The sequence below is a fragment of the Ascaphus truei genome, chromosome 6 (assembly GCF_040206685.1).
Source record: "Ascaphus truei isolate aAscTru1 chromosome 6, aAscTru1.hap1, whole genome shotgun sequence".
In the NCBI taxonomy this organism is placed as follows: domain Eukaryota; kingdom Metazoa; phylum Chordata; class Amphibia; order Anura; family Ascaphidae; genus Ascaphus; species Ascaphus truei.
This window is the reverse complement of record NC_134488.1, coordinates 133,466,744-133,482,754: the sequence shown is the minus strand read 5'-3', so window position 1 is coordinate 133,482,754 and position 16,011 is coordinate 133,466,744. Positions and strand designations below refer to the sequence as shown.

Here is a 16,011-nt window from a genome sequence, read left to right as displayed (position 1 = left end):
TGCTATATGTGAGTGCATTTACCTTTCCAACTTTTAATATTAAATTGTTCAACTTTTATGCGCTATGTGGCGTGTGCCTTCTTTTTATGATATTCTATTCACTAATAACATTTTGTAGTATGTTTTTCTACAAGATCACTGGAGTGTAATTTTCTATGAACAAGTATCTATAACGCAGCTAAATTACCCTTGGACAGATGCGCAATACTCCTCTCTATAATCACTCATAGTTCAGCCCATGGCTTATATCTGACTATCACACTGGCTCAGATTTTCATCAGAGATAACCTGTAAGATGCCCTTCCCTCCCACCTTCCTAAATATGTTACATTGTTAAACTGATTCCCAGGATTCTGATCTGGGATCTTCGAGTTTGAAAAATATAATCCCAAAACGTCAGGAAAATAATCCTTCCTTGCAATGATATTTGATATGCAAGAAACATATCATCCCAATTTAACCTCTCAAAATGAATTTGCAATGCTCCAGTAAATGAACCCAGCACACACACTCAAACACTTGAATTTTGGTATTTATTTATTTGATATGAGATTTTGCTTATGGAATATTTGGTTACTTTCTAACTTTGTGGTTCCTATAAAAGGATTATTATATAGTAACTTGTGTTCTGCCAAAGCTTCCTGTGTGACCGATACAAAGGAGACCATAATAATTCATTGCTTTACAATTGTTATTGTTTATTGTTATTATCATTGCAATAATTCCAATCCCCAGTGCATGTATCAATAACCCAAATAAAACGCTTTTCTACTTTTCTGTCTTTAGTGAAGTTTTTGTAGACTGGGGGATCTGTCTTTTTTCTGCAGTTAGGTGCAATGAATGCCAGAATTGGATACATCTTGAAAACCAACCAATAGATCAAAGCCAAACTCACATAACGAGGGAGACAGGCAGCCTTTCTCAGAATATGGTATTTCCCCTCCATCTGCAATGAAGAATATCCAGCATCATACATTTGTGCATTAACCATGGCAAGATGTTATATGCAAGAGATTTGTTAACTGCAACTCTCACATTAGTTTCTTGATTTCACACCTGTAACTGTGCTGGTGAACAAGAAAACTACTGAAGGTATTATGTAAAAAAAAAAAACATCTAAACATACAGTATGACTTAACATTTGCTGAATTGCCATTTTTAAACTTTGTCTTCCTTTGGCCTTTGTGTTCCTGAAATTGTTCCCTTGTTACAGTTACATATTTGTTCCCTACTTACTGTATTCTCTCTAAGGGGAGCAATAAGATCCCGTACAAACTTCTTCCAAGAAAGGATAAAAAGATGATGGCCCATAATTACTAAGTGGTGCTATTCCATAATACACGTTGTGGCACCAACATACATATATACATCCCATTAAAAGGAATGGGTTAGATTGTGACTTATGGAATAGCACTGTCTAGACCAGGGGTGAGCAAACTTTTTAGGCCGAGCCCCCCCTTTTCATCCATGACATTACTCGCCCCCCTGCCTGATGTAATCAAAATCACATGGAAAAAAAAAACCTTTATTAAACAGTATACAATGTAAATACAAATATGTCTAAATACTTACATATTTCAACAGCTCGCGCTTGCAAAATTAGGCTGCGTCCACGCTGCCGCTGAGAGCAGTGACATCACCAACTCTCCAAGCATGAGCACAGTGTGTCCTGCATAATTTTGCAAGCACGAGCGTGGAGGCATGGATCGGGGTTGGTGTGTGTGTGTGTGTGTGTGTGTGTGTTTGTGTGTGCATGTGTGTGTGTGTCTGTATGTGTGTTTGTGGCAGTGTGTAGCTGTGTGTGTGTGCATTGACTGCTGCTGAGCACGCTTCAAAGTCAATTTTGTTTGTCTTCCCAAGCGCCAAGCTTGGGCGAGCGTACGTACACAAACGCAATCCTTTTGGGGGGGCATTCACCCATCTCTTTGCTACCTCCCTTCCCTCTCTCCCACCCCCCTTTCTTTCCCCTTCCTTTCCTTTTTTTTCTTCTCCCTTTGCCTTTTTATTCTCCCTACTTTTTGGCTTGCTGTCCCCAGTGGCACCACACTCCTACCTACAGTATTATGTATTATTTATTTATTTTCTGTTTTCAATGTTGTGTTTTCACTTTTTTTAAATTCATTTTGTACATTCATAGCATGATTGATATAGTGGCAGCCGACCCTTTCACTTGCAGGGGATCGCAGTGAAGCAGGTTGCCAGCGGAAGAGAGCAGGACCACCGCGCTATTGCAGGGCAGACACCGGAAGTTGGGGTGTTTGATATCACAGCACTGGGGCGTGCTCCTCCCTCATACCGCCGAAGCCCCCGCGCGTGTGCACACACCATCACGTGGCCGCCATCTGCACTATCCTGTTCGGCCGCCCTCGCACATCTTCGGTTACCCACATGCGTACAGCTTCTTGGCCTCCCGTGCACAGCTTTTTCTCCCCCAGCATAGTGTCTGCCGGCCAGCGCACACCAGGTTTTGCCGCACGCCGCCTGCACCCCCCCTAAATAATCTCGCACCCCTGCATTCAATCACAACACCCACACACAATCACAAAACAGACACAACACACATATTCAATCACAAAACATGCAGACACCACACACTCATATCAAAACACACACAGACACAACCTACACTCAATCACAACACACACTCAATCGCAACACACACACTCAATCACAACACAGACACAGCACCCATACTTCAATCACAACACATATAGACACAGCACACATCAATCAGAACAAACACAGACACAACACCACACAATAACAACACACATTCATATCTCAACACACACCACAGACATCACAACAAACACAGACACAACACACACTCAATCACAACACACACTCAATCACAACACAGACACAGCACACATTCTCAATCACAACACACATATCACAACACACACTCATCACAACACACACCACACATATCACAACACACACAGACACAACACACACTCAATCACAACAAAGACAGCACACATACTCAATCACAACACACACAGAAACCGCACACACTCATATCACAACACACACAGACACAACACACACTCAATCACAACCAACACAGACACAACACACACATCAAAACACTCATAACACACACACTCATATCACAACACAAACTCATATCACAACACACACAGCGCACATTCAATCACAACACATACATACACAGACACAATCATAACAGTCACAAACTTTCACCTGGGGGGGGGTGGAAGTACTAAGCATGCTCCGGTCCCCTGTGTGCTGCTGCAAACTGGGGCAGGAAACAGACTGGAGGAGGAGGAGTTGTCTGTGTGCAGTGAAGGCCACGCCCCCGCAGCAAGGCCCCGCCCCCACAGCAAGGCCCTGCCCCCGCAACAAGCAGAGAGCAGAAAGGCCTTGACCCGCAGCAAGAAGAGAGCACCGAGAAGCAGCCAGCACGAAGCTTGAGCTTGTTCAGCCGTCCACACGTGCACAGTGTCTGCCCGCCCGCGCATATCTTCTTGGCCGCCCGCGCACAGCAGGTTTCTCCGCACGCCCCCTGTGCCCCCCCTAAATAATCTTTTGCCCCCTCAAGGTGGCGCGCCCCCCAGATTGCGCACCGCTGGTTTAAACAATATGGCCCAATGTGTCGTTCAACAAAAAAGAAAAGTATATCTGAAAAACAAAGTTAAGAAAGAAGAGGTGATGTATAATAGCGCTAATGGGAATTGGACAGTAAGCCCTACTCGAAGGGTGAGCCCTAATGGTAAAAAAGGCATCCTGATGATAAACTGATAGTACAATCAGAATAGACAGCATAAAACAAAAAGAGATACCGGCGCCTAGTGAGTCCAAATGATGGAATCCTGTTGTGTGTGTAGTTGTGTCTGTTTGTCTTGTCACCCAGTGCCAGCCAGTTTGCAATTTTATGTCTGTATAATTTGTTTCAGCTGTGTTGCACTAAATATCTCTTTTTCTCATTACATGTTCCACTTCCCATGAATGAAGTCCTATCTGAGCACCCAAAGATTTAGAGACTGTTGATCATCTTGGGACTGGAACTATTTCTACTGGATATCCATTATTCCATCATTTGGACTCACTAGGCGCCGGTATCTCTTTTTGTTTTATGTTGAAAAACAATGTTGCTACAGATGCAGCGGCCGTTATTCGAACAAATCACAGAGCCGTCTTCGTGTGCGCTGCTGTACTCCACGCGGCATTAACGCCGCCAATCACCCCAGGAACGCGTGTTTATCGCGGTTGCTTTGTTTGAATGTCATGGATTGTGTGCAATTACATGCAATGAAATGAATGAATTGTAATGTGTACAGTACTGTACAATGAATGAATTGTGATGTGTACAGTACTTTACAATGAATGAATTGTAATGTGTACAGTACTTTACAATGAAGGAATTGTAATGTGTACAGTACTGTGCGACTGTGCTACCGTGTCACTTTTACGTGTTTAAAAACAGAACACTAAAATGCCATTTTCTGCACTCGCCTGCACTCGTGTCTAAAGGCGGTACGGTACGGTTGGAAGAGATCGCGCGCCATCACATGGGTATTCCGAGGTATACACCGCGTAATTTGTCAAAATAATGGCTGCTGCATCTGTATAAGCAGAGAACCTTGTAGTTGTTCCCTCAGGGTGTCTGGTAGGATGTGGAAGTCTGCAGCTCAGATCCTGTATCAGGAGCTCAGGGACAACTCTGCTCTACGTACATTAGGGTCATATGTAGCAGCACATGCACACCGCTGGTAGGTGCTGGAGGGGGGTACTTATCTGCCGGTGCGCTGTATCCAGGGAGGTCCAGACATCCCAGAGTTACTTGAGCAAAGGAATGGAAGCAGGCACACAGTCTTTCTAAAGGTGCAGTTTATTGTGCCACCAAAGGTCCAACATTTCGGCAAATAGATTGCCTTTATCAAGGAGAGCCCTCTCCTTGATAAAGGCAATCTTTTTGCCGAAACGTTGGACCTTTGGTGGCACAATAAACTGCACCTTTAGAAAGACTGTGTGCCTGCTTCCATTCCTCTACGTACATTAGGGACCTGGGTGGAGGTTAGGACTCCCAACAGCAAAGTTAATGGGGAAAATGTGATTATAGTGTGTGATACCTGCCTGCTATCAGAGATATAAATATAGCAAAATATAGCTAACACTGAGAGTAACCTGCAGCTTCCTTCCTGTATCTACTTTCCTTTCCAAGTAATAACCAGACCTCTCCAGTGTTTTAATTCATGATCATTTGAAGACTGAAACTTACATTTAGTTGTAAATTATATAATTTACCTATCAACATTGAGGTTATCTTTTAGTTTTGAAGTGCCCTTCTTATTCCTCTCATATCACCCTACTGATAAAACCCTTAATATCCCTCTTCCCTTTCGGTCTCATCACACACTTTTTAATACTCTTTTGAGGACTGTGCTAATTACCTGGAACTCTGACTATACCGACGTAGGTGTAGCATTTGTCCTCTTCATGTTTGCATACTAGGGTTTGGTCGCTGATACACTCCTCCAAGCTATTCACTTTCAAGCAGTCTGGGCATACTTTTCCATTGGGGTTTCCATTATCAGGAGGCACTAAAAATTAATGAGGGAAACAATTAAATCTCTTTATAATATATATATGTATGTAGAGGTATCTGAACCGTGTTAGCCAAGCTTAATAATGAAAAACAAATAGACAATACCGGTTTGAATTTTTGAACTATTGCGCCCAAGTTCTCAGAAAAGACTGTAGTGGTCACACCTTAGATTTCATGCTGATTTGGTTCCAGGAGATTCATGCTGACTTGCGGTCAGGAGGGACCAAATTCTCAGAAGCAAACGTAGCGGTCGTGGCTGGGGTTTTATGCCGATTTGAGTTCCAGTAGATTCCGGGCTAAGTTCCGGTCAGGGTAAAACTCTCCCATAGAGTTCCCTGCCCCTACTGTAGGACAGTCTAGTTTTCGACACAGAGACCCAGTAAGTGTGTCTTTTCGTCTGTATTTTGTGTTTCTTTGTGTGTAAGCAAATTTATGCCGAATAAATGACAATTTATTTCTCTACCTTGTTTTGCTCAATGAATGATTCTGGTATAAAGGTGTAAGTAACCTGGTCTCCCATGACACCCATCCTTTATAAATCCATGCTGAATATTCCTAATCATTTTGTTTTCCATTAGATATTCCTGAATATTATCCCATTCTAAACCTTCAAGTAGCTTCGCCACTATTGATGTCAGGCTTACAGGTCTGTAATTCCACAGTTGTGATCTACAGTGGCGGCCGAGCTGAGTCTTATTCGGCCGTCACCGCAATGCGCGGGAAGACCCGGCTTGGCCCGCTGCGTGCCGCACGCCACAGATGCGCGGTCACGCAGTACAGGCTGCGTGCATGCGTGGTGCACGTGCCCAGGGCTCCCCAAAGGTGGGTGGGTTGGAGGGGGGATGTGGGAAGGCATAGGGGGACCCGGAGAACTGGAGAAGGCAGGTCGCGAGGGGAGAGGAATGACCGTGGAGATCCGGCTGGCGCGCGGCCAAGTTCGGCGTCAGCCCGAAAACAGCCACGGGACAAGACAGGTGAGTGTTAGAGTCAGATGCGCTGCAGCAGTAGCTCCCTTTTCGTACATATAGGCACCATGTCTGTTTTACGCCAATCGTGTGGTACTGAGCCATTGGAAATGGAGTCCCTGAATAATAAATGTAATGTTTTTTCTGTTACTGAACTTAACTCCTTGAGAACTCTTGGATGTATGCCATCGGGGCCAGGTGCCTTATTTACTTTAATTTAATCAAGCCGTCTATGAACCTGTTCCTCAGTTAGCCATTTGTTCGTTAATATAGAGGTTGTGTTTCCTCCTGCGGCACTACTCTTGCAAGTGATTCTTCCGTGGTAAATACTGAGGAACATATTTTTCCCTTATCTATGTATGTATTATATGTCTTTATTTACATATTTACATAGCGCTTCACAGTAGTAATACACGTGACATTCATATAAATAACAAATAATACAAATTATCTCCAATAATCTCCCTGCCCATCTCACACTGAAAGGGTCCTATATTTTCTTTTGTTATTAAGGGACTTAAAGAACATTTTAGGGTTTTGCATTGACTAATGCATAAAAAATATGCGGATGCAGTTACACAGCTAAGAAAACGTTGTCGGAACTAATGTTATATCCTGACTTTGAACCGGAGGACAAACTCCACAAGGAGTATTATCGAGAGATCACATTAGTGTATCATAACGGATACATAAGTCTAACAAGAAACTATTAAGAGTTCCTGTAACTCCACACTATCCTTACCCATATCTATTAAACACCAAATTACATGGCTAGAACTTAACAAGTTCAGAACGTAATACTGTAAGTGGCAACAAACCCTGGAGGCACTTGAGGGCGATCATTCGCTCTGCAGTATACATTTACATGATCTCTAGCATTTGGAGAAGGGGCACCATCAAAAGGGCTATATACACCCCTGCACTGAAAGCCAATTGCTCCACACTATTGATACATATATATACGTCATACGTTTGAAACCACATTTGGTATCAGGAGATACTATCCCTGAATAATAAGAGCTCAATTGTACCAGGGACTGGCAAAACCTATACTAGTGCTATTGTAACTGTATCCTATCCAACACTACGTCGGACTATCCGAAAGATACACACACTTACAGGGTTCTAATATACCAGTCTGTGTGCACGATAAAGCTCTGAGTGTGCTAGTTCCTCTACTAGAGGCACACAGCTACATTTGCTTTTTAACCAGTATCTCTGTAATATTTCCATATTACACTGTCACAATATGTGTTATTAAAATTTAGATTTTAGACCATTTTCCAGTACTATATCTAGACCATTATTATATAAAAACTATTTTGGTTAGTAGTGCACTATAAAAGGGATCTCTCTCTGAAGGTTTGTGTCTCTGCCACATGACTCCCCAGCTCTTCCAATAGGCTTCCTCAATCTCACAGATATTTGGTGGTTTATAGCATATCACTACAAACATTTTCTCTTGATCACTTTTGATAATTTCATTGACCCCACTGCTCTCATGATACTTGGAAGCATTTTACCATGTTCCATTCTACTTGTATCAAGCCCTGCTGGATACGTTCTTCATATAAAGCTATATTTACAAATGCTGCGGTTAATGCACATATGCCACAAATGAGAAAGTTAATGGATAGGACACCCATTAAAGGTGAGTCTCCGTTACATTGTAGATGAGGTTCAAAATAGACATACAGTATGTTCATCAAGTTCAACCTATGCTATTTAGACGACAGATATTTATCCTAGTTTTCTGTTTACAGTATATTGATCTAGATGAAGGCAAACAAAAAACAGAAGTGAAAGTTTATCTAATGATATCTCATATAGGGAAAAATAAATTCCTTTGTGATTATGGTTATCAGTTTTCTCCCTGGATCAACATTCTTCCGTTGTTTACTTATTTGCTATATCCATGTATACATTTCCTTTCTAGAAAGATGTCAAATATTTATTTGAATATATTTATTGTATCTGCCATCACAGTCTCCATGGGTAATAAATTAAAATGTTGAACTGCCCTTACTGTAAAGAACCCTTTCCATTGTTTCTGGTGAAATCTTCTTTCCCACAATCCTAAGTGATGATCCCATGTCATTTGCTCTGCCCTCGGCATGAATAGATATTTTGAAAGCTTGTTGTATTGACGCTGAATATATGTGTATAAAGTTTTCATATTGTTTCTTAGATGCCTCTTTTCTAATGTAATCTAATCTAATTTAGATAGCCTCTCCTCAGAAATCAGATTTTCCATCACCTTTTTTATGTACTCCATATTCAAGGTGTTGAATTACTAATGCTTTATAGAGGGCATAATTATGCTTACTTCCATGTATTCCACATTTAATGCAAGATTAGATCTAATTTGCCTTTGCAGCTACTGCCTGACATTGGGCACTATTGCTAAACCTGCCATCTACATGCACTCTTAAATGCTTCTCCATCAAGGATTCACCTAATATTGCCCCATTTAATTTGTAAATTGCCCATTTATTCTTGTTTCCCAATTGCATAACGTACACTTACAATTATCTGCCGTGTATCTGCCCAAATTCGCAGTCTATCCAAGTTCTTCAGGAAAAAAATTACATTTACCTTTGATTTTACTAATTTACACCATTTTAAACAGTCTGCCGTGCTCACGACCCAGCAAGCCAGGTATGCGTCATCTGACCGCCCTCACTGACAAACCAGCTCTGATAAGGGCATTTTCCAATGTCCCACGCAGGACCACTACACTGCCTAGAACAGCTGCTCCTACACGCCATCTTTTGAGGTCCGGCATGGGACATTTAAACATGCACTTTTCAGACCTGGCTATTCAGAGCGGGCAGTAGGCCGTTGCTGACCTGCATTTGTTCATAATGTTTTCATAATTCTGATTCAATATTGATTTCAGACTTTGGTAAAATCTTTTTTCTTATACATTTGTAATTCAATTGGATTTTTTTATTACATGTCTCTTAATAGTCAGTGCACTTACTGTCATAGTTATAGGTGTTGCAGTTATCCCCAGAGCAGCATTTGAAGTTATCACGTAGAAGTAACTTGCTGTTATTTAAATAGCCTGTAGTGCCACACGGGATTTTTTCAGCACAACCTTTAGCAATTGATTGGTATATTTTTCCGTCTGTGAAAATAATTTAGGAAATGAGAAGTTAATGTCCATATTCATAACCGGAGAGATCTGGGCTCCACACTCACCGCATTGGAAAATTATATCCAAATGATCTACAAACTCAACTATTCCAACATACAGTATATAAATCAAAAGAACCTCAAAGTGTCATCTACATTTGAGTATTTCTCTCACGTTTAATCTTCTGCAGAATAACATAGATTAACCCAACTACATATGTGCTGCATTTTCAAAAGCGAAGAAAATAATTCTTTATCCTTTCATCAGAAGTAAACTCTTTGTTTTACATGAAATAATGCAAGAATATTGAAGATCAGAATTTTACGTTCCCCTGTATATGACCCACAGCTTTCTATACTCATACGTCACTCATATGACGTATAGAACTGTTTGTGAGAAGGTGAGAAAAGTCTCCAGTTCATACAGAAATTACCATGTTACTAGAGAAGGGGAATACAATGTATTGCAGGACTCAGAGGAAAAGCAGGGGGTTATGGGAACATGGAAACACTAGAAGAAAGTTGACAGGACATTATATAATTGATGTATATAATTAAAATGTTCATTAGGTAATTGCCCCATTAGCTCATAGAATTGCTCCACAAATTTCCTCACATTTGTAGGTGATGCATGATCCAAATGACATTGTGATTACAGGAAGCATATTCAAAATTACCTGAACATAATTGTTTGTATTAAAATCACATAGTTTGGAGCTTTAGACATTCAATAGAAAAAAATACATTAGTGAATTGTTAGCTTTGTTTTATCCTATTCTTATTCTAATAAAGAGGGGACATAGCTCTAAAAAGGGGGGATATTTAGAGTCCCACAATACGACTCCTGTTCTATTTCTCCTCATTTCTAGCACATATAGGAAGTACACTCTGTATCAAGGAAACCACTGTTTAATGCACTGCATTATATTGTTACGTTCTGCTTCCATCTGCATAAACTGTAAGGGACTTCTGCATCAGCATAATGTGTGAGGAACGTTTACACCCCCCAGACCTGGAGGAATGGGGTGTTATTTGTCTGTGGCTGCAAAATAGGGTAGAAAATGCACCAGATTAATGAACAAATAGAAATTTTGCACCACAATCCTTTCTTTGCACTAGTTTTGCAGTTGGGAGATTTTGATGGAGAAAAATGAAGATATTAGAATAAAATATTGCTTTATTAAATGATTAATAAATTAGATGGATTATATGATATGTGTCATGTTCAAATAGGGTGTGAGGTTTTGCCGCGGTTAGGAACCGGGCCGCCAACAGAAATCATTGGGCCCAGGACAAATGTAAGGAGCAGTGGGGGAGGGGCATTGCTGTGGGGGCCAGTGGCTGCCGGTGTTGCGGGAGGGACTGTGCCTGCGACGGGGCCATTGCTTTGGGGGGGGGGGCATTGCTGCGGGGTGGAGGGTAGGCCGATGTCTGCGGCATGGCTTGGGGGAGGGGGGCCACAGCCACACAGGCAAACTTACCTGAGGCAGCTGAGAGCCGGGGCAGGGCCGGGGCAAGGCCGGGGCAGAGCCTGGCCAGAGGAAATTTTCAGTGCCAGCGGGCCCGGGACACCACCCTCACCCCCCCCCCCCCCCCCACCTGTTGGTAGCCCATGTTAGGAACATGGTCTGACTCGGTGCAGGACCGGTGGGTTATTATCTGAGGTCACAGTCTGTGTTTCTATATACAGAAATACACAGAGGTGAGAGATAGAGATGCCTATAACTGCACTCTAACTCAGTATAGAAATACAATATAATCTTTATTAAAATAGTTCAAACGCAAAATAAGTGGCATAGAATAACTTTGTCGTTTGATATAAGCACAGTATTACATGTGCATTATGTCGCTAACGCACAATATTATCTGCGTTATTTCCATGAGCGCATTTGACCTAAAACTGCAACTCCTGTTCCCCTAGCACAGGACCACCCACCGTTACAGACTTGCACTTACCTACATAGGTATATTCAGAAATCACAACGCATTGTGACTCCCCCTTGCAGGACACGGACTCTCCTTCACATGTGACACCGTTGAGGTTGAGGCACTTAAGGCACCTGCTGCCATTAGCTGGAAGGTGAAAATAGTGATTATTTGGCTATGTACAGTATCATTTACATCCAAACACCCAACAATGACCTTATTGTTTCTATTGAAAGTATAGGATATAGGGAGCAATACGAGGACTAATTAGTATATCAATTGATATAGATAAAGGTGGTGAATCGGGAACAGCATAGGGACCCTAAGCCCTCAAAATGTAAATTTTGAGGGATTAATGTAAATACAAAATGTTAAATGTAAATACAATGTAACATTGTATCTCAGAATCAATATACAGCAGAATAGGTGGATAGAATCAATAGTGTGTATTTACACTCAATCATGATTCGAATGTATGTGCTGGATTTGATGTTAAGGCTGGGTACAGTATCTCCTATTTGTTCTACCATATACATCTTTGGGGAGTTAATATTTTGTGGCCGGTCTATCTACAGTACCCTCTATGGGAATTGTTTATTCCCCTAGTATGTACTAGTCATGATTCTTTTGTTATTTCTTTAACATTGGTGTAATTTGTTTGCATTTTTTTTGTGTTTGCTATTATTATTTTCTTACCTGATTAGACTGAAATAAGTTATTTTTCATTATCTACAGTATTAGTATTTTGGAGCTTAGCGGTTCAGGTTTTGTTTTATTTCAATTTTAATTGTTTTATAGTGTTGTGTGTTTTTTTTGTTTGTTACCAATACAATCCATAATAATTTGTCATATTTGCGTGCTTTAGACAGATCTCTTTTCTTCTTCTGTGTGTGTGTGTATAATATCTATCTGTCTATCTGTCTATCTATCTGTCTATCTGTCTATCTGTCTATCTGTCTATCTATCTATCTATCTATTCTTATTTACCTGTATAATTACAGGAAGAATGATCACATTGGATCTGTCGTAACCTGGCAAAATGAAACTGAGCTGCCAACTTGGAAAGTGAGGGGGGTGCAAGCTTAAACCTTGGGGGGGAGGGGCCACTACCCTCCCATAAGCAACAGCTTGCGTGTACTGATTGATCTGTGTGGTTGATTGAAGTGCTGATTGGTTAAAGTGTGTGCAGTTAGAACCAGAAGGAAAGGGAAGTACTGGGTATACTAGCAGGGGTGGCTGTTTTTGGGGAGTGTGCAGTGGGTTAATCTATTTTTAAAGTGTGCTGTAATTTGAAGCCTGTAACTATTTTTCCCCTTTCTCCTGCCTGAGGCAGAGTGGGTGTGGTTGGTTAATTGGCTGGCCTAACACACCTGAAGTGGGTGGGGTTAGTTAATTGATAACCTAACACACCTGGTGGGTGTCCCTATTTAAACAGAGGCTTCTAACGAATCCTGAGCTTGCTTGTACTGATTGATCTGTGTGGGTGATTGAAGTGCTGGTTTGTTAAAGTGTGTGCAGTTAGAACCAGAAGCAGTTTGAACAAGGAAGCAGTTAAACAAGGTATAGTTTATTGAAGTACAGTTTACTGTTAGTACTTCTAAACTTCATAGTTGCTAGAATGAGCAGGATTGAAAATGCCACTCAATGCGCATCTTGCCACATGTATGTGCACTTGGAGCAGCTGTTCCAAGGAGCATACCGCTGTGAAAAGTGTGAGCAGGTGGTCTCTTTAGAATCAGAGATTGCTGATCTGAAGAGGCAACTTGCAATATTGAGGGACATTGGCAATCTTGAAAGGGACTTAGAGCTCCCTGAGCAGGCCCTTGCTTCGACTAGTGGTGCAGATGGTGGCGCTTTTAGTGTGGAGCATGTAGGTAGCTTAGTTGCTGTTAGTGAGGAGCAGGTAGGTAGCTGGGTGACAGTTAGAAGGGGAAGCAGGGGCAATAGGGAGAGGCAGGTCGTTTCTGAGCTGACACATCCCAATAGATTTGCCATGTTGAGTGAAGATATTGGGAATGTTGGGGCAGAAATGGCAAGGCTGGGGGAGACTAATTCCTCTAGCAGCCAGGGGAATAGTTCCTCCAGCACAGTGGGGACTCAGGATGCTCAGATGCAAAGAAAGATTGTGGTGGTAGGGGACTCAATTATTAGGAAGGTAGATAGGGCAATCTATTGCCGGGACCGCATGAACCGAACAGGTTGTTGTCTCCCGGGTGCTCGGGTTCGGCACATTGCGGATCGGGTAGACAGATTGTTGGGGGGGGCTGGGATTGACCCGGCGGTCTTGGTACATGTTGGCACCAATGACAAAGTTAGAGAAAGATGGAGGGTCCTAAAAAATGATTAAAGGGATCTAGGCCAAAAGCTTAAGGCAAGGACCTCCAAGGTAGTATTTTCTGAAATACTACCAGTGCCATGCGCTACCGCAGGGAGACAGTCAGAGATCAGGGAGGTTAATGCATGGCTAAGAAAGTAGTGAAGGAAGGAAAGGTTTGGGTTTTTAGAGCACTGGGACTCCTTTTCTGAGAGGTGCCATCTATAATCTAGGGACGGATTGCACCTCAATGAAGAGGGATCTTCTGTGCTTGGGGGGAGAATGCTAAAAAGGTTGGAGGAGATTTTAAACTAGGATGGAGTGGGGAGGGGAATGAAACAGATAATGAACTAAATGGAATAGATGAGGATACAAGGTGGTATGGAAGTAGAATGGGGGCAAGTGCAAGTATGACAAGCAGTGAGATACCCATAGTAAATAGAGATAATACTAGAAAACTTCTAAAGACTAAACCAAGTGGGAGCAGAAAGGAAGGAGCAGATAAGATAATAGTACAGGCTGAAAAAAAACTTAAATGCATGCTTGCTAATGCAAGAAGCCTGACAGATAAAATGGGGGAGTTTAAATTAATAGCTACAAGCGAGCAATATGATATCATAGGCATTACTGAAACATGGTGGGATGAAACTCATGACTGGACAGTTAATTTAGAGGGGTATTTTCTTTTTTGGAAGGATCGAACAAATAGAAGGGGAGGTGGAGTATTTCTATATGTTAAACCAGATCTAAAACCTATTATAAGGGATGATGTCTATGAAGGGAATGATGAAAATGTAGAGACTTTGTGGATAGAAATTAGCAGTGGAGGTAAAAGTATAAAGAAAATGTTTGTGGGAATATGCTATAAACCACCAAATATCTGTGAGATTGAGGAAGCTAAAATACATTTGCAAATGGAGAAGGCATCAAAACTGGGTCATGTTTGCATAATGGGGTATTTTAATTATCCAGACATAGACTGGGGCAATGAGATTAGCGTTACAACGAAAGGGAACAGGTTTTTGGGGGTGCTTAAAGATAATTATATGACCCAAATTATTGAGGAACCAACCAGGAGAGGGGCAGTTCTGGATTTGGTCATATCAAACAATGTAGAAGTGTGACACAGTGAAGTCAACTCCTATCAGTTACGCCTGGGAGACATATGTCTGAGTGCTTCATCCAGCACTCATAAGGGTTAATTCAGGTGGAAGTTAGGTAGTCAGGAAGTAAGCTGACACCTGAGAGCCAGCAAGGTAGATAAGGATCTTGTGACTAGCAGTAGCTGGCTCTCTCAGACCAGAGCACATGGTTATATGTGCTGCTAGCCAGACGGATATAGCACAATACTTACTGCAGCCAAAGTAAGATTTGTTTCATTTGTTTTCATGACTGCTTAAAAGACTCTTAATGTTTGGTTATGGTTTAGCCAGCCAGCCTGCTAGATCGGTCTGCTGTGTTAGTCAGTTTTTGGAGCAGGATTTATTTGTTTAAAGGGACAGTGTACTGTACACGCATGTTATGTTGCTGTGGAGAAATAAAGCCACTGAGCGTTTTCATTTATCCTGAAACTACATGTGTGGACTGTTCCCTGACCTCGGCTACAGGCCGTCCTGCCACAAGAAGTAATAACAAATATTCAAGTCCTGGAACATTTGGGTAACAGTGATCATAACATGGTCTCATTTGAAATAAATTATCAAAAAACAGATTACTTGGGTTCAACAAAGACTTTAAACTTTTGAAAGGCAGATTTTAATAAACTGAGGTCTAATCTAGTAGTAATACAATGGGATGATGTTTTTGCAGGGGAAAATGTAGAAGATAAATGGGCAGTCTTTAAAACATTGTTAGAAAAGCACACTTATCAGTGTATACCCTTGGGTAATAAGTATAAAAGAAATAAGTCAAAACCAATGTGGCTAAATAAACAGGTAGGGGAGGAAATGGACAAGAAGAGGAAGGCGTTTAGATTCTTTAAGTCAGAAGGGACAGAGACATCATATCAGAATTATAAGGAATGTAACAAAAATTGCAAAAGGGCAATTAAATTAGCAAAAATGGATAATGAAAAAAGGATTGCAATAGAAAGTATG

The 16,011-nt window shown here is 41.5% G+C and overlaps 1 protein-coding gene across 5 annotated transcripts in view; it reads right to left on the bottom strand.

Moving 5' to 3' along the window:
- Window positions 1-677: 677 nt before the first annotated feature.
- Window positions 678-16,011, bottom strand: part of LOC142497936 (phospholipase A2 inhibitor gamma subunit B-like) — a 70,054-nt gene continuing 54,720 nt past the window's right edge. For all 5 annotated transcript variants that reach the window (XR_012802354.1, XM_075606405.1, XM_075606403.1 and 2 more), the window contains 4 exons: window positions 11,632-11,748; window positions 9,521-9,667; window positions 5,418-5,567; window positions 678-946 (listed from right to left, as the gene is read on the bottom strand). Coding sequence is in view for 4 of the 5 variants with exons in the window: in XM_075606405.1 (XP_075462520.1) it covers window positions 828-946; window positions 5,418-5,567; window positions 9,521-9,667; window positions 11,632-11,748 (533 nt within the window). In the remaining variant the exon portion in view is untranslated. The remainder of the gene's footprint in view (window positions 947-5,417; window positions 5,568-9,520; window positions 9,668-11,631; window positions 11,749-16,011) is intronic.